Source organism: Salarias fasciatus, chromosome 15 (assembly GCF_902148845.1).
Source record: "Salarias fasciatus chromosome 15, fSalaFa1.1, whole genome shotgun sequence".
Classification (NCBI taxonomy): Eukaryota; Metazoa; Chordata; class Actinopteri; order Blenniiformes; family Blenniidae; genus Salarias; species Salarias fasciatus.
This window is the reverse complement of record NC_043759.1, coordinates 6,719,902-6,739,374: the sequence shown is the minus strand read 5'-3', so window position 1 is coordinate 6,739,374 and position 19,473 is coordinate 6,719,902. Positions and strand designations below refer to the sequence as shown.

General features: G+C 45.6%; 2 protein-coding genes across 2 annotated transcripts in view; both read left to right on the top strand.

Moving 5' to 3' along the window:
* cfap61 (cilia and flagella associated protein 61) overlaps positions 1-8,153 on the top strand; it is a 47,487-nt gene extending 39,334 nt beyond the window's left edge. Inside the window, exons 19-24 of the mRNA XM_030110789.1 lie at positions 1,468-1,760; positions 2,810-3,137; positions 3,914-3,994; positions 4,064-4,277; positions 7,761-7,854; positions 7,980-8,153. Coding sequence (XP_029966649.1) covers positions 1,468-1,760; positions 2,810-3,137; positions 3,914-3,994; positions 4,064-4,277; positions 7,761-7,854; positions 7,980-8,153 — 1,184 coding nt within the window. The remainder of the gene's footprint in view (positions 1-1,467; positions 1,761-2,809; positions 3,138-3,913; positions 3,995-4,063; positions 4,278-7,760; positions 7,855-7,979) is intronic.
* Positions 8,154-12,194: 4,041 nt separating this feature from the next.
* insm1a (insulinoma-associated 1a) lies at positions 12,195-15,114 on the top strand. The gene has a single exon (XM_030109842.1). It carries the CDS (start codon positions 12,558-12,560, stop codon positions 13,929-13,931), a length of 1,374 nt encoding a protein of 457 aa, XP_029965702.1. The 5' UTR covers positions 12,195-12,557; the 3' UTR covers positions 13,932-15,114.
* The last annotated feature ends 4,359 nt before the right edge of the window (positions 15,115-19,473 follow it).

The following is a 19,473-nucleotide window of genomic DNA, read 5'->3' as shown; positions in this document are numbered from 1 at the left end:
CTCCGACCTGAAGAATAAACATTGGAAGTTTGATTTTGATATTCTTGTCTGCCATCCCTGATATTTCTTTCGTGTTTGGTGCGGGGAGTGAAGGGATTCGTTCCACTCTTCCAAGGCTTTTTGGAAAGCCAGAGCAAACTGAGTCATTGTTTATTCATACCATTCGTCTGCTGCATGAATGCAGTGTATCCTTGCAGGCTCTGGCTTATTTCTTGGTGGGTTTTTTTTTTTCTTTCTTTCTTGTTGTTTTACACTCTCTTGTCTGAGAAATCATCGTTTCATGGTCACTACTCATTTTCTCCAAATTGAAGGTTTCTCTTTTGTGTCTGGATTATTATAATTTAGAAAGAAAAACTCCCGCTGTGTGACACTTAAATACAGCCACCATTGCCTTCTGCAGTCGTCGTCACGCTTTTGTGCAAATGTTTTCCTCTAAAAGTTCTCTAAACATTTGAGCTGCGTTGCAGTGTTTGTTTCTGACAAGCGCATAAATACAGCGCTGTGTGTGGGCGAACAGACATTTGTATGGACAGACGACCGATTTGGATCGTCGTTACCGTGACTCTCAACTCTAAAGCTACCATGTCCAGGAGAATCTGGACTGGGAGTCATGACACTCTGGAGGAAAACGCTCTTATTGTCCGTCTACTGAGCACGTGCAGAACTATTTACTACACCTTCATTGCACATGCACAGTAGCACCGTTTTCAAAAAGTTGTATTTTCAGTGGTTCCGAGCACCGTTATTTAAACAGACCTGCGAAATGTAGCACAAGTTCTCTGTATTCACTCAAAGCGTTAAGGCCTTAATGTCAGGGCGATCTAGCCACACTGTTGGAAACTCTGTTCAATTCCTGTTTAACTGGTGACACTGTTGAGGGGTGAGCTCCCCAGCTGTATATGTGGTTTGCAAAGAGGAAAATTATTTGACATCTTTTTAGCCAAATAAAGTCAAATCGTCTATTCTAGTGTTGACTCCACACTGGGAATGTCACAGTTTTAAAGTTGGTTGCCCAGTATTGATTATTTCTTTCATTTCAATTTGTCCTTGTTACAGATGAATTCACTGCTGTATGTTTTCAGTTTCTTTTTTTATTAAATGTTTCATTTAAAAAATTGCAAAAAATAAAACATGCAGGGAAAAAACAAATATAGAACTTCCAAAACAAACTGATTCAGGATTTTAATGATTTTTTTTTTTTTTTAGAATGAGGTGTAAAAAAAGTGTTATCTTCAAGTTTTTGTTAGTTTAAGTGCCTTAATTTTCTTGATATAGCAATATTTCTCTGATAACAGATATTTTTATCAAAAGTTTTGAATTTTGTAAAGACTGTTTGAACTAAAACTCACATTTTTCCAAAGACACACCTTCAGGAATGATGAACAGCACATAATATGAACACAAGCAGAATTTCCATATTTCATTTTCCTGACAGTTTTCTGTCTACGATACTTGGCTCCTCTCCAGAAAATGCCATCGTCTACGGGCGCAGCGTCGACGTCTACACCGCCGTGGAGACTTTGCTGAGTCTGGGCGTCCGTGGGTCCCGCGTCCATCTCGTCCTGCCGCCCCCTGAGCCCGGCGCCTCCTGCCTCGCGGACTCGGCGGTGGACGGAGCCGTGACGGCGAGCCTGGAAGGCGCCGGCGTCCACGTCCACGTCAACTGCGTGCTGGCTCAGATGAACGACGGCAGGACCTCGGACCGCGTCGCGTCGGCGTCGTTCACCACCGACGCAGAGCCTCTCCACCTGCGCTGCGGCGTGAGTGGAAGTTCCGCATTTTTACATGTTCATTTTTTATTTTCTCACAGAGAAAGATGTTTAAAGATGTTTCCAGACAATGGTGTGTCGCCGGCCAAGGTGTCTGCAGGAGAGGGAATGCATTTCCTGCTTTCTGTCCGTTGGTTGTGTGTTAATTTCCCTCCTGGAGGCACAAAATGATTTTGGTGTTTTTCCCAATTCTGGTTTTCCTATTGTTTCAGGCACAACATGTTCATTTAGTCTCGCCATTTAGTTTGTCTTTGTATTTTTACATTGTTATAAAGGAGGGAAAAAAAACTAGTTTTGCCACTATTCTCAGGGAAGAGATATGTTCCAACTGTTTGTAAAGGCTGAATGATTCTCTCAATGTTTTTGACTAGAAAGGATAGATATAAATTGCTGGTAAAATAATTTCATAATAACCTTTAAATCTGAACTTAAAATGTTTCTTTGCTGTGGCGCAGAGCATACGTGATGACAATGTCAATATTTTCTGAAAACCAAATGATTAATACAGAAAATGACAAACATCTCAAAGTAAAGCCATTTTTAATGAAACCTTGTGGTGCAAATTACAGAGAAATGTCCAAAAAACCTTCTCCTATCGCTGCTGCATTCTTCATGTTTTTGCAGATTCCCCCTAACAGCACGGCTTTGAAGCTAATGCTAGTTTGATAGCTTCAATGGAGGCATCACCGATCTCTCAGCTCAGGTTTTTCTTTAAAAAAAAAGTGGTCCATTAACTTGGGAAGATTTGCAGGAATTCTCTGGAAGAAACCATCCTTGAACAGTGAGAATCATGAAGCCATACCGAGATACGTTAACATACTGACAAAAAAATTGGGTGGTTAAGAAATCTACCTGTGACAGATCTGAGATTAAATCTGGGATTAGCTCAGGTCAGAGTTAGATCAAGGACAATTTAAGGATTAAACTGAGTCAAACTAAGGATTACGGTCTAAATCCCATACTGTAAACAGGGGATGATTTCGGATGAACAGGAATATATTGGATTCTGGGAAAACTGAAACATCTTTCCTTCCCTATAGGTTTTCCTCAACTTCTCCAACAGAGGAGTTGACTACGACATCTTCAGGAGCATCAGCGGGTCCTTCCTGGTCTTCGACGGCCGGCTGGTGATCGACTCGGCTTTCCACACCAACGACTCGGCCGTCTACGGCGCCGGGCCGCTCACCAAGTTCTCCCGGCGCTACTACTCAGAGGAGTGGTCGCACGCCAACTTCAACTCCAAGGAGGTGGGTCAGGAGCTGGCCGCCTCGCTGCTGCCCCTCTTCGACCCCACGCTGGAGCCGCCGGCCGAGCTGCCGCCTGGAACTGACCGGCTGGTGCCCAAGTACAGGCAGGCCACCGTGCAAGGTGCGGAGATTACTGAACCGTAGCTACACACTACAGCCATCCATCCAAACTGGTCAGTAAAAGTGATTCATCAATGGACCAATTGAAGCAAATTCTTTCTTTTTAAATTCAGAATTCCTTCACAGAAAGCAGACGTTTGATGAGTTCCATACATTTTCGTGGTTCGTCCACCGCTCTCTTCTTCTGTGTCCTTCCGCCTGATGTTTATGTTTTCGTCTGCTTTTATACGGGAGAATTTACACAGCCGAGGTATTTTTATTACACTGTTGTGAAACGCACTCCAATCTTTTCCTCACACACACACACACGCCCGCCCGCCCGCCCACCGACGTTATTGTGGCGGACACTCGAGCCGCGGCGGGGCGGAACAATGCCGCATTGTGCCGCGGCGCATTCACCGGCCGCCCAAGGCCACTCCGCGGGTTACGTAAACACAACAGCCACTCGGCTTCGCCCTTCTCGCCGAGATGAAACGCACGTGAACTTTTCAGGAGGATTTCAATGCACAGGGAGCCCGGAGATGCCACATCGCCGGCTGTTATCCGAGTTCATTGACGGCGTGGGCGGCCGCTCGCCGTTTGGATGCATGTAATGTTGTTTCTGGGTTTCAGCACTGAAACTCATAAAGAGTCCAGATAATCAAGTATTTTTTCTAAAGAAAAACATCACCACATTATGATGAGTGGCTAATTTTCTAGCTATTTTTCCAGCTATTCGTCTTGTTGGCCACATCACAAAACGAGATGAGTAACTTGTGGTGTAACTTGTTTCTGCAGGCGGTAAGCTTCCCGGAGGGTTTAACTACCTGCATGTCACCAAACCAGTGGAGACCAGCCTGACCTCCCGTCCTGTCAAACACGTAGGTTTGGAAAGCTCCAGAAACCACAGAGGAAACACGGCAATGAACCAAACGCTTCTTCATCTGTGCAAACAGGACGGCGGAATCGTGACCGGACGAGTGGAGGCGGGGAACTACTTCCGTCTGGAGCTGGACGAGCACGGGATGGTGGAGACGCTCACCTGCTTCTCCCTGAAGCCCATCCCCGTCTCCAACTACCTGAGTCTGTACGGGAAGCACCAGGCGCTGCTGGGCCAGCTGCTGAGACGGTACCAGCAGGGCCAGATCCAGGACCTGTACAGGTGAGACCGAGAGCACACGCCTTTATCCATCAGACGACAGCACAGCCGTCTTATTGGCCACAGTGGAGCTCAGGCAGCGTTTCCAAGTGAAAACAGAAAACCTTCATTTCCTCTTGAGTGTCCACAGGCGTAGCAAACAGCAGTTCTGCTCGTGCTCAGTCGATGGACATGGACCGATTTTGGTTTGCTGGTCTAATTTTAGCTCTTCTATGAACAGTGACGTCTCATGTTTGAGAGACAGCAGCTGTGCGACCACATCGAACGAACCGGAGTGTTGCCGCATGCAGAAATCTTTCCTTATAAAAATGTTTAAAAAAGTTGATTTTAAATCCATATTACTGCCTATAAAATAAAATAACGAAAACACGGGACTCAAAGAGAAACTGGACCTCGTTTCTATAGAAGCTCTTTGAATGCGCCCAGCGAGTATTGTGAATGACACTCAGGTTAAAGTAGCATATGAGCTTATAGAAGGTCAGATGAAGGCAGCAGCCTTCAGCCTTTATCTACAAAGCAAGACAGTGATATTTTCTTTACTTCAGGTTCACAACCCACCCAGTAATGGAGTGTATGGACTCATGTCATCCAGCTTCACTGTGACCATGGAAGCTCCTTTTCTTTGTGTTTCAAAAATATCTTCTCCTCCCCGCGAGATGTTTGTGTTCCTCGGTCCTTCGACTGGAGAATGTATAGAAAGGAGCTCGCTGCTCTGATTGGTTCTTTTTCAGATGGATTCATGCCTTGATTTACGCCCGATCCTGGAGCCAGAGACAAAGAATTATTTGGACTTACTCACGTTCTCAATTTAATTCGTAAGACAGATATTTAGAACCTTTTCTACACACTGACAATAAACGTCCCCCCCCGCCCCCTGGTTTTTTTCTCTTTGCATCAAAGCCTTTGCTCCCTTTTTGTTCCCTGTTTGTTCTCCGCCGCATCCCGGGCGAAATGTAAAGATTCGCAGCTGCCGCATTCTCCGTGTGCCTCGGCCTGCGTCGGGCAGATGGTGTACAGTGGGGCTTTTTCAGAGCCTTTTAATGCAGAACAGGTGCCCGACGCAGCTGAACGTGACGCCGCCAGGGCGCCGAGGATCCCCGGGTCCGGGCTGAACGGCCGGAAAACAATGGGCTGAAAGCGGGCCGTTTTGTTTAGCGTCTCGCGCAACCGAAGATACACCGCTTTCAGGACTCAGGGTCGCACTGACGTCGTTTTCAAAACGACGTCAGTGCGACCGTGTGTCCTGAAAGCGGTGTATCCGTCGTCACGCCGCCTCTTCAGAAGACGGACGGCTTGGGTGACTTGTTTGTTGTGATTTTCTTCTCCACGCATGTTTTCCTGAACTTGAGGGAACTTGTTGTCAGCTCCACTGTGTTTAAGAACTGAAAGAATCCCGACGCCCTGTCATTTTCAGACATTCCCGAGCTGCACCCAGGTACGAAATCGAGTCTCTGGCATCAATAACAGTTTCGAAAGAGACACGTTCAGTCTCCAGAGAGGAAAACAGAGCAAACTGCTTCAGACTTTCAGCCGGCTGCCAGAAATGACCCGTTTTGTGAAGCACAGCATCTTCAGCAGAGCTCTCCTCCTTTCTCCTTCCTGTTGCACAGTTCTGTCTATTATTTTGCAGTATAATTCTATGTCTTAGAAGCTGCTGTTTCACAGTTTTTGGATATCCGTGTTGGAAATAAGCAGGTACTCGAGTCTATGTACAAATTCACGACTGTAATTAAGTAGTGGAACTGTATCGATAGAAGAAAATTGAAAAAATATATATTTTATAACCATAAAGCTTATTGTTAATGGAGAAAATTCACTTTTACAGCTATATTTGTGTATATTTAAACTCATGCATGCACGCACACACATTTAATTTGCAATATTGCGTGTCTGAGAGATGCAGTGTCGCTTCCTGCAGACAGATATTATTATACAGGTGAACTGAGCGAATTCCAGTGCGATCAAATGCGGCTGAACGGCGGCTGAAATTTTGAGAGGTTTTTCGCGAAATACTTTTCTTCGATACTTTTTTCCAACAACAGTAGTTTTTCCCTCTCACTGAGCCGCCGTGGTTCTGCCGGCAGAGCAGGTCGTGCTCCAGTTGGAAGGTTGATGGTTCGGTTCCCCAAACTGTTCACGACGGGGGTCCGGCGCCTTGCACGGCGGCCGTCGCCATCGGTCCGAGCGTGTGAAGGAGTTCATGCGACTGACTTTGTGAAAAATCACTCCATGAGTCCGTTTCATGATCAAGTCTGCAGGAAAGCCCATGTTGAGTGACTCGGCTGGTTTGACAGCGCTGGAGTGTGTATGAGGCAGAGTCCATTTACCATTTACCTGTGATTTAGGGGAATTCAGGCTCTCCAAAGCAGTCGCACTTAAATATTAAGTCCTCATCAAGCAGGTCTCACCGGCAGTGGGTGAGAGAGAGAGAGAGAGAGAGAGAGAGAGAGAGAGATATTCCACTGTCTTTTGTCATCTCCCTGTTTGCTGGTGTGACTTTGCAGTGTGTGTCTGTGTGTGTGTGTGTGTCAAACAGCGGGTGACCTGCTTCTGAGGTTTCAACACAAATGACCCCCAGACATGGACATCCATTGTCCCCCCCTCCTCACACCCCCTCCACCTCCTAATCTGTTTATGCAGCGCCCCAATCTGTCCGGGAGGGAGGCAGACAAAGCCGCCGCCTCCCCGGCCCGTCGTCACGCCGCCCGCTCAGCTGACTCGTAAAGTCATTGTGGAGGCCGGCCGAGCATCGGGGGCCGTTGAAGTAATTGATCGAGCCGTGCGGCGGCTGGGGGGGGGGGGGGAGGCCGCGTTCAGCCGGCACAGCTGAGCGCCACGCTCGGCGCTGGAACCTTCAGAGTTTCCAGGGTTTGAACGTAACTAGAACCTGCTCTCTGGTGCTGTATGGAACACACGTGTGGGCGACTGGGTGGGTTTAAAAGTATTTCCAACCGAGAGAGTTACAGGTTGAGCACATGAGGCTGTTTTCATGACTTGTCATGTTTGTATGATGTGGTGAAAAGTTCCATTTGTTTATGATACAGTCAAATATACTAAATACAATGTTGTTCCTAATGTTGTTCCTAAAGAGAGTGTTTTCCTTCTCAAAATGACTTTACAGCTCTGGAGAAATGTGGACCGATTATGATATTGAAATAAAATAAATCAACTTTTGATGCAAGTTTCATACAATTAAGTATCAAATCAATTCAATCTTTACTGATAAAGCACATTTCATACAGTTAAAAGCAACACAAACTGAATTACAGCATTTAAAATCAATACAAAATAAACTCGTCTCTCCCACCATCCATATATACACACTTCACATTCTGTTCATCGACTGAGCGCCTGCAGAAGAATAGTTCATTTTCCCCCATTTACATGCAGTGGAAGAATTTTCTAAAAGTTGCATCTTCCCCATTTCCGTGTGTGTGTGTGTGTGTGTGTGTGTGTGTGTGTGTGTGTGTGTGTGTGTTTTCTCAGTTTCTTCTCACAGAGCAGCTGTTTGGCCGTTTTCCACGACAGATTCTCCGACCTGGAGGAGGAGCTGAAACAGATCATCTCCACCAAGCTGCAGGTCTGTTCCTCCGTGTTCAGATCTCTCCTTCTCATGAGCAGTGTAGGGTTCGGGTGTAGGGTTCGGGTGTAGGGTTCAGGTTCGGGTTCGCCCTGACCCTGACCTCACCCTAACATCCGGTTCAGTTCTTCACCGCCGTCTCCCTGCAGCTGACGGCCGAGGACGGCGCCGCAGACGTCGTCCCTCCAGACGCCCTGGACGACCAGGAGACCCGAGCGGCTCTGAGGACCAACGCCGTCAAGTACCTGATCTACAACCGGAACCTGCTGCCCATGTTCGCCTGTCCGGGAGAGCTGTGAGGCCTGAGAACCACATCAGCACCGACTCACTCTCTGACTGTCATGTTCAGGAAACTCAGATCTCTCAGAGTCCATTCAGACTCGACGTGGAGTCGTTACTAAAGGAGGAAATAAAGTTTAACCCATGCTCGGTGAACTCTCATGTTTCTGTCATACTAACACTGAAAGGTGGAGACGGCCATCGGCCAGAACAATAAGACCAGTGAAAGAACATAGTTGATAGCAGCTGTTGGTACAGAGGAGATAGATGAGGCAGCAAGTGAACGTGATGTGTTTGACTTCATTTGTAACAGTTTCATCTTGTTTTTCCAACATAAAGCTGGAGCACAATGGTCTTTGTTTCTTTTTAAAAAAAAAAACTGATTAAATCAGCACTTCAAAATTTAGAGATACTTCTCTCCTTCAATGTTTTCAAATGAAAACGGAACACTTTCGTTGCATTTTAGGGGTCCATTCACATGACAGCAGCACGCCGAGTGTCTGAAAACAAAAAATGGTCTGACTCCCATCGCCATGGAAAACACAACTTTTTGAAAATGACTCTGTTTCCATGTAGATGGCCGAAAGCACAACTTTCCTAAAATGCTGCTGCTGTGCATGAATAGACAGAGAACAAGAACAAGCAACAGCATCCTCTGATGGCGTTGGGAGGCTGCTGTCGCTCACACCACTGCAGCGCCGCTCTTTTTATTTCTGCATCTCGTGAGTCATCAAAAAAAAAAAAAAATCAACATTTTCTTTCAAATATTTTAACAATTTCTTTCAAGGTTTGGCAGGCCGAATTAAAGCCTCTCACGGGTCAGTTTTGGCCCGCGGGCTTTATGTTTGACACCCCTGATTCATGATGTTAAGTTGGGCTGCAAACTCTGCAGATTTCAGTCCCGTATCGTGCATCTGTGGGATGAGCTGGACGCACAAGTGAGGTGGAGGGAATCCCCGCCATCTGCTGCCTCTGCCACAGATACAGACGAGACAACAGTGACGCATGTTTGAGCTGTTTTTATAGAAAAAAAGGTCCATCCATGTGAGGGTATCCCACATATACAGCTATATAGCAATCAATACTTTCAAAGCTCTTTTCTTTTCAAATAGTTTTCATTCCAGCATCCTGGTTGATCCTCCGTGTGTTTCCAGCTCCAGCTGCAGCGTGGCCCCCTCCACAATGTGCCAACTGTAAGCCGGAGTCTGAGCTCCCGTCTCAGTGACTCCGCAGCAGCGTGACCAATCACACGGCCCCGTGCGGAGGCTGCACATGAAAGTGGACGTGTGGCTTTTCGCATTGAGGGGGGTTGAATGAGGAGGAGGAGAAGGAGGAGGAGGAGGAGGAGGAGGGTGTCACTCTACAGCTGTATGCTAATGAGCCCGAGCTGAAGCCTGTCGGGTAAAATAACCGCACACACACAACAACATATGTCCACACTTACACCACGGCCCGCGGGCTCCCTGCCACACTGTGCTGGTGTCAAAATATGTCGGCGGATCACAGAAGGCTCCTGTCCAGAGACCTTTAATCTCACGTTTCTCAAGATTTCAACAGTGACTCCAGAAAATGACTAGTTTAAATCGAACCTTCTGGTGAAGCGTCGTGTTGTTTCCACTACGCTTAAGAAATTTGTTAAAAAGATAAACAGTCTGTTTAAAATTCCTGAAATTTTCTTGGTGTTTTGTTGGGTCGGATTGGAGCATTTTGCAGTCCAGTTTTGGCCCACGGACCTTATGTTTGACACTCTATACTATCCATTATTATCTATTTCTACAGAGGTCAAGGAGTCTCAAACTCATCCTGAATTTGTGAGTTTTTACGCTGACGAAACCAAACTCCAGGTCAACAAGTTACAACCAAATCTCAAAGTGAGCGGGGCACTTTCCTCAGGAGTTAACAGAAAATAAAACTGGACTTTTACTATGAAATTTCTTGGGGCTGAAAAAATGTACATGAACATCAAATCAAAGTTGATGGTTCAAAAAAAAAAAAAAAAAAAAAAAAGTTTTTTGCTGATTTTCACCCACAAAGTTACATTTTCTTCCAACACTTCAAGAATTTAGGATTTAAAATTCTTTATAATTCATGATAACTTCCAAGCTTCTGTTACATGAGTTCATGGTACCATTAATTTTTAAATTACACACACACACACACACACACACACACACACACACACACACACACACACACACACACACACATGATATGTGTATATATCTTCTAAAATCAGAATAATAATCTTTTACAAAATGGACTGTGAGAATCGGCGAGACGTCTTTTTTCATTTAGGTTATATATATAAATGAATTGTAAAAGAAAAAACAAAATGGAAAGTTAAAACCTTTACAAAGGTTGGCTTTGTAGTGATGTACTGTATATTTAATGCTTTTTAAAATGATGCATTTTAATACTAACAGTTATACACATTTTAAAATCCTTTGAAAGAACATTGTGTGTGTTTACACCGTGTAATCATGATGTACATATACTCAAAGTCGACCACTGATTCTAAGTGATCAAATCTGGAAATTCAACAGTTCTAATTTGGATTCTGTTCTTTTCAAAGCTATCTACAAGAAAATGGAAGAAAAATTTTGTAATTATTTTCTATACATTAAAATTTGCAGCAAAAGTCCATTTCTATTTTGGGAATGGAATATTTTCCGTTGTGACTTAATTCATAAACTGTCATACAAGTGCAGTATTTTTTCAATGCAATTTTTGAGCACATTAATGAAATACGGTGTACATTCCATACAAATTAGATGAACCCTTTTAAGAGGATAGTCAAGCTGGTAATCTGCTAAATATAAAATCTTTCACGTGTTTTTGAACTTTTATGTTATTTTAATGATTTCAGAAACACTTTTTAAAAATCTGATCAGTGTTTGATCACGGCTTCCTTCCACTCTTATGATGAAACGTTTCTTCTCATGAATGAATGATGAACTGAAACCTGCTGCTCTCCAAACATCTCCACATCCGCCTGCGCGCGCGCAAACCACCACTCGCTCATTTTCACACTTACATTTCAAAGCCTTCCTTGAAGTGTGAGATATCCCATCATCCCTCGCGGTGAGAGGACGGACACACGTCCCCACCGGACAGGCCACATTTGACCTGCAGGAATTGGGTTCGAGCGTGTTTTAGCCGGTTGATAATCTCGGTTTGCCCCATTTGGAGACACAGAAAGAGCGCACTGATTACGCACAGCACGCGCCGACGGTAACTGGGGGCCAGATTGCTTTTTTTCTTTTCCTTCATCTCCTTATTCTTTTCCCCCTCTCATCTCCTCCCTCCCTGCTTTTTTTTTTCCTCCCTCAACTGTGCAATTTCCTTTTCAATCACGGCGGGTCTACAGCTTGCACAAGCGCAGCCATTGTGATGCAAAGCAGGAAACCCTCCTCTCGCTATTAATTATGTATGCGTAAAATGACGGATTCATATGTCCGGAGTTAACTGTCACGCCAGCGCACATGCTGCAGGGCCGCGGCGCGTTCAAATGGACGTTTTGTCCGTTTGATGTTTAGTTATTCGTGTGATGTTATGGCCGGATTTCGCCAGCTCGTTCCGTGCGTAAAAACGCTTCCAATTTCGGTTTTCGGAGTTGGAAAAATGGATTAAGGTCACATATTGTGTGTTCATGAAAACAGTTCATTGAATTCTGTTTGTATCGTGTTTTCTTGTTCTAAATATAATAAATGATTTGCACTTTTTTTTTATTTAATTGTCAAATTGGTGTTAGAGATGTTTAACTCCTAGTTTCATCTTCTTGTTGTTAATTTCGGGCGTTATGTGTCCGGATGTCTCCTTTTGGACAAACCAGAGCCCCCCTCACCCCTCCCACCACGCACCACCCCAAAGGAGACACATAAAGCCGAGGCACGTGTAGATTTCTATACAAACTTATCAGACCGTAAAAGCAGGAGGCTCCTGGCGTGTGCCCGGGTCGAGACAAGAGGGAGGGAGGGAGGGGAGAGTGAGTGTGTGTCTGTGTGCAGGGAGAGAGAGAGTGGGTGTGAGAGGAGGGGGGGATACAATAAAAAACCCTCAGGTACATCTGCTTTGCAATCTGCAAATCCTCCCCTCCACCGCCCTCCCCTCCACCAAACCTCTCTCCATCCTCCCACACCCACTCCCCAAATCCACAGGGGACCTCGACTCCTTCTGATTGGTCGGGGATGAGGCAACGAGGGGGGGACGGGAACAATGTCATCATGTCGCCTTAAAAAGAGTGCAGCTATGTTGTGGTGAAAGCACCTCGGGAGGAGAACACGGGATCAATAGCAAACAACAACAACAACAACAACCAAAAAAGACGCATCAGATGTGCGCGTCCGCGAGCGGCTGAAAGTGGATTCCTTCTCCCCGCAGCAGCAGCGTCCAAAGTGCCTTCAGCTCTCCGTCCAAACGCAAACATGCCGAGAGGATTTCTGGTGAAAAGGAACAAGAAAATCAACCCGGTGTCGTACCGGGTCCGCTCAGACGACGAGGATGCGGAGCAAGCGGTGTCTGACGCGCCGCCGCGGTCCTCCTCCTCCTCCTCCTCCTCTTCCTCCATCTCCTCCGTGCCGGTGCGCACACAGACGCCGACGCCCACCTGCGGGGCGGCGGCCACGGCTCCAGAGCCGGATGCCAGACCCATGCAGTTCGGGAACCCGGAGGCGGTGTACCAAGCGCTGTACAGCCCCACCCGCCCCGTCAGCCGCGACCACGACCGCTCCTACTTGGAGAGGCGCTTCAACCTCGGATCGCCGGTGTCCGCGGAGTCTTTCCCCACACCGGCCGGTCTCACCGCTCTGGACCACATCTTCGCTCCGGTGGACCTGAAGATCGCCTCCAGCAGCAGCGCCGCATCCAGCGGCAGCCTCCCGCCGGCCGCCGCCGCCGCCGTCGCCGCTGCCGCCGGCGGCTCCAAGCGCGCGTCCGGAGACACTGAGCGCAAAGGCAAGCCGCCCTCCAAGAAAACCAAAGCGATCCGGAAACTGCACTTTGAGGACGATGTCACCACGTCTCCGGTGCTCGGGCTGAAGATCAAAGAAGCGCCCGTGGACCAGAACCCCGCCAGACCGCAGACCGCCGGAGGAGACCGCGTCCCGCGCGGGGACTTCGTGTGCCAGCTGTGCCGGGAGGCTTACGCAGACCCTTTCGCTCTGGCGCAGCACAAGTGCTCCCGGATCGTCCGGGTCGAGTACAGGTGTCCCGAGTGCGACAAGGTCTTCAGCTGCCCGGCCAACCTGGCCTCTCACCGGCGCTGGCACAAGCCCAAGCCGCAGAACGTGGACAGCGGCGACAAGGGCAAAGCTGCGCCCGACGAGTCCAAGGACTCCAGCGACAGGGACACACCCAGCCCGGAGCCGTCCGAGTCCGGGTCCGAGGACGGCCTGTACGACTGCACTCACTGCGGGAAGAGGTTTAAGCGCCAGGCGTACCTGAGGAAGCACCTGGCGTCGCAGCACGGCTCCCCGAAGCCGGCGGCGGCGGAGGAGGAGGAGGAGGACGCACCGGGCTGCGCGCACGGCGCGCCGCAGAGCGCAGCGCACAGCGCGGCCCCGCTCAACCTGAGCGCCTCCACCTGCCACCTGTGCCCCGTCTGCGGGGAGAGCTTCACCAGCAGGGGCAGCCAGGAGCGCCACATCCGCCTGCTGCACTCCTCCCAGGTCTACCCGTGCAAGTACTGCCCGGCCGTGTTCTACAGCTCCCCGGGACTCACCAGGCACATCAACAAATGCCACCCGTCCGAGAACCGGCAGGTGATCCTGCTGCAGATGCCGCTGCGCCCCGCCTGCTGATCCGGGACTGACCGGGATTCAGGATTCACAGTCAAGCACTGCTTCTGGGACAACACTGGTGTTGCACTGCAAAAATATCAGCATCTGTAAACAAACAAACAGAAGAGAAAATAAGTACTTTTCTACAAAGCGGTTGCGCCTAATTGGTCGAATATCATTTGATTTGATTAATCCATCCGGTTTCTTCACATTTGCAGAACTTTTTGACACATCAAAGCACAAAAAAAAATCATAAAAAAATAAAGTCGATTTCTTGTGCTTCACTGGGAGGAAAGTCGAAAGTTTTGCAGTGTAACTCCTTAAGCACAGAAAAAAAGTCAGAAATGTCAAGCCTTCACGTGCAGCTGGCAGGGAGTCAGTGCCTTGCAGGTTCTGAGTGTGTTTGCGTGCGCGTGCGTGCTTGAGCCCCAGCCTATAACCCAACGTCTGAAGGATCTTTTTGACGCCACTCAAAATGATGAGGAAAAAAAGCATTAGACTGTTAATTTATTTTTCTAGCATCTCTGCACAAGTGCTATTAGCTCCTAGACCTAAGAGAGGGCGCGACCTGTGCCTGTGGCCCAACGGAAACAGAGTTCACAGGCCTGAGCTGACCTTTTCTCATCACTCCGATTAGCTTTAACATAGCTTGTGGATCTGTGGATCAGTAGCTGTCGCCTGAAAACACAAAAGAGTAAAGACTAGTGTAGCCGGTAATGCCTTTGGATTAGAAACTCCTGCTGTAAAACTGCCTTAAACCCAACTGATTGTTTTTCTGTTTTGTTTTCTGATCACTTATTTATCACTGGCTGGGTATATGATTATTGTTTTCTACAAAGCCTTCTGTATTACCGATATACAGTATATCTAATCTTTTTTTTTTGTCTATTATTTATGTATTTATTAAATTATTTGTGTAAATTATTGCTCTGTGTGGTCAAACCCGTGATCTGTTGCTGTGTCTTTTCATGAAGTAGCCAAATTTTCTTTAATTTATTTGGATACGGCTCGTTTCTTTATAGCAATCAATGACTTTTCTCAGCCTATCCAGACTAAAAATCAAATGCAATCATGTTTTTTTTTCTTCATTTTATTTATTTATTTTTCTTTAAGGATGTTGCTTTCTTTGTAACTCTTAGCTCTTATACTGCTTTGGATGTTTCTGCAGTATTTTGCTAAATGTCCAAAAACCAATAAAAACCAAACTGAGAAACAGTTGTTGTCATCTGTGAACTGAAACTGTTGGATTTTTGTTATGTTGTGACTTTTTGTGGTAGAAAAAGTCTCATCGCAAACATTTATACTTGATTTTCAGATATCTGTACTTCACTAAGTGTGTTTCTGATTATCTTTTTTACTTCTCCCCCTCCATTTAAAGACAGATATTTAAACTTTCACCTCCTCTCATTCTTAAAACTGTCTGGTTATAATTCAGAGTTACACTGAAATGATAAAAAAACAGCTGAAGATGCAGAGGGTGATGCATTTAAAATAGACTAAGTTGCATTAAATATGGTTAAAAGTCAAAGAAAATGTCAGTTTTTGAGTCACTGTGAATCCTGCAGGGTTAATCAAAGGTGAAAAACTAGACCGAATCTTCACTTTGAAATGCTCTTCAGTACAGAGGCTGGACCAGCTTATCCTTCTGAAGGAAAAGAAATCCCATCTGCCCTTTCATTCCTGCTCAAGATTTTTTGAAAAAGTGTTTACAAGAAAAGGTTTTTCACCACCTCTCCTCTTTCTGCCAAAAGACTCAACCTGTGTCGAAGTTTTGAGTCATAATCTAAACCAGGGGTGTCAAACATGAGGCCCTTGGGCCAAAACTGGCCAGCAAGCGGCTCCAATCCGGTCAAACCACCAAACAAACTGTAAAAATCCCACAGAAAACTTAGATTTTCTAAGAAATTTCTGAAGAGTAACGACGCAACACAACACCGAGGCTCGAGCTGAGATGTTAGAGATGTTGCCATGAAAGCGAGCTAGCTAGCATTAGCCTCAACGCTATGCTGTCAGGGGGAGATTAAGAAAACACACAGAATTTTTTTCAGACAAGTTTTTCTGGACTTTATGTTGAGATTCATTTTCAATACTAAACGTTTGGCTTTGTGAAAATAGAGACATTTTCAAAATGTTCACTATGCATCACAACAGAGGAAGACTTTAAAGTTTAAATAAAGAATATATTTTTTTTAGTATACCAGGCTCTATTTTCCTCTACTACATACTGTATTTGAAAACGAAAACCTTTGATTTTTAGCATCCAGAGAATAAAGATTATTATTAAAGAACAGCTCAGTTCATACAATGGGAAAAGTTCTTTCAGTAAAGTACTTGAATAATTGAAGCTGGAACAGATTTAAGCTAATTTAATGGCTTTGCATTCACAATGTGATTGTTTGACTAATTAAAAAGCTTTTCAACTTTAATTAAACCCATTTACCGATGAAGACATATCGCTGTTCATTTGCTCGTACAGATGATGATCTCTTCTAAGTTGCACCTTTATTTGCTTTTTGTCTTGTCCTCGCCTGTTTTTACCTTTTATATCACTTTTTAAATAACACATAAAGAACTTTAAACTGTGAAAACATGCATGAAAGATGCAAATACTGATTCAGTTTGGAATTATTTTGAAAAAATAAACACGGAATCTTCTTTTTTGCGGAAAAAGGTTTTTATTTATATTTTTCTCACAGCATCTGGATGGAAACCTTTAATTTCACCTTTAGCCCTCAGTCTCTCTCTCTCGTACACACACATATACACACACTCTCTCACACACACACACACACACACACACACACACACACACAGGGCCGGGGCAGGTGGAAGCCAGCTGGAGAGCAGGCTGCAGATAAGAGCTGCAGATAACACACTTCATATAATGGAGCTCCAGGACGGCGTTTCCACAGGAATAAAGAGCTCAGAGGTCTGCGGTGAAAGCAGCAGCTGCCGGAGCCGCGGGGCTCAAACCCCGCTCCGACCGGGAAACGTCAGGCTGCCCGTCCACCAGGAAACGGCGTGCTTTCACACGCAGCATCAAGGTTTCTGGTCTCTGAGGGCCGAGTCTGATTCAAACAGCGCTGATTGCTGCGTTCGCTGCCCGTCCGTCTCCAAACAGACTCTGATTTGACTCCACTGAAGCCTGAAAACAGCTCCGCTGATCCATCGTGTCTAAACAGCAGATTTCACTTTAAGAGCAAAAACAGGTTATATTTTTCTGTCTCTCCATGAACACATCCGTCTGTTCATTTCTCCATCCAAACACCTGTTGCTTAATCCATCCATCATCCAGACAGCGAAAAAGCTGCTGAACATACAGATTTCAAGGTTGAACAAATGAAGTGCCACTGGTATAATTCAGATATGTTTGATTATATTTTAGCTTTTGAGGAGATTTGTGAAGATTTTTTTTTTTCATGGATTTTCCCACTTTAGCCATTTTTGGCTATTTTAGCCACGTCTTATCTCTTTATCTCCACTGTACATTTCCCAAAGGTTGTAAATTTTTTTGTTCTTCTTTTGATTTCTTTTCCTTTTCTTATTTTCTTATTTACTATTTTTCCTTTTTTCTTTTTATTTTTTAATGTTTGTCTTTTTTAATAATTTTTTATTCCCTCTTTCCATATTTTTTCTCCTTTGTTTTTTTCCTTATAGCGATGGCTGACTTCACTGTTTTACCTTAATTAGCTGTTTTCATCCTGTAGATTCAATCATTTTTTTCTGAATCAGTGTGGAACACAAATAAAATGAAAATGAACATAAAGGTTTTTTCACGTGACATTCTGAAATTTTCACGGACCTGCTACACAGGAGCTGTAGCGCCATCTGCAGGTTGAACCTCCCTGATAGTTTCAATACAAAAACAACCAACAGCACCTACTAGTGGCTCAGCATGAAAGCTGCATCTTTTCGGTGCTCCTGCTGTCTCCGTAGAAACGGAGAGCATTTTCAAAGCGTTGCCTTGTAAACATAAAAACTTTTCTAAAGCAAAAATGCAAGAATGATGTGTTTTCACGTGATACGTCGCATAAACGGGCATCGAGTCCGGTTTATCCAGGAGCCGGTCTCAAACAAATGATAATCCACTGGTGAAAAGATGACCAAAGGTCAGGACTAAAACCTGTTTGAGCAGGAATTTGATGATCTTTATCCTTTGCAGACGACCTCCACCTCTACGCTGGAGAGACTCTCACCTCCAGGTAGAAATTAAACACCGATCACGCATCCTGCCGGTTAGTGTCTCGTATTTGGCATCAGATTTGCCGCCAGCGTTCTCTCCCTCGCTGCCGTCGTGTGTTTTTCTTCATGACCTGTTATGAGACACGAAAACGACACGCCGTGATTGGATTTGTCGGCTTTAATCGGACGTCCACGGCTCCGTAACGCGGTTAGGCCGGACGGGCGGTCATGTTACTCCCTGTGTGTTTGTGTGCTGACGGATGAGTGTGTTTATTGTTTACCTCCAGCACACACACCGGGTAAATGGCACATGTATTTTTATGTTGCTGTTACTTTGATCAAAAGCTGCAGTAACACAGTTATGATGCAAAAGACAGAAGCGCGTCGGCGTCTGACTGCCTGTGTTCACGGTTTCTATATTTACACTGTGTTGATTCACAGCTTCACGTCTGTCTGTTCATTCCTCCGTCTGCACACCTGTTGCTTCATCCATCCGTCATCCATCTTCTCTTTCTTGAGGTCATAATTCCATTAGAATCCATCCTTCAGTAAAATCCATCCTTCAGTATCTCCATCTTTCTCTTCTTTCCACATTTTAGTTCATTTTTCTGTCATTCTCTCGCTGTGTCCATCTCTTGTTCTTGATAACCACTTGTGTCATCTGTCTGTCTGCCAACCCATCCATCCATCCTTCCATCCATCCTTCCTTCCATCCTTCCATCCACCTATCCATCCATCATCCATCCATCCATCCATCCATCCATCCATCCTTCCACCCATCCATCCTTCCATCCATCCTTCCATCCTTCCATCCACCTATCCATCCATCATCCATCCATCCATCCATCCATCCATCCATCCATCCATCCATCATCTATCCATCCATCCATTCATCCATCCATCATCTATCCGTCCACCCATCCATCCATCCATTCATCCATCCATCATCTATCCATCCATCCATCCCACCCATTCAGCATCCATCCAATCCATCCATCCATCTATCCATCCATCATCCATCCATCCATCATCCATCCATCCATCCATCCATCCATCCTTCCATCCATCCATCCACCTATCCATCCATCATCCATCCATCCATCCATCCATCCATCCATCCATCCATCCATCATCCATCCATCCATCCATCCATCCATCCATCATCTATCCATCCATCCATTCATCCATCCATCATCTATCCATCCATCCATCCCACCCATTCAGCATCCATCCAATCCATCCATCCATCTATCCATCCATCATCCATCCATCCATCATCCATCCATCCATCCATCCACCCATCCATCTATACATTCATGCATCCATCCATCATCCTACCATCCATTTACCTATCCAATCTATCCATCCATCCATCCATTCA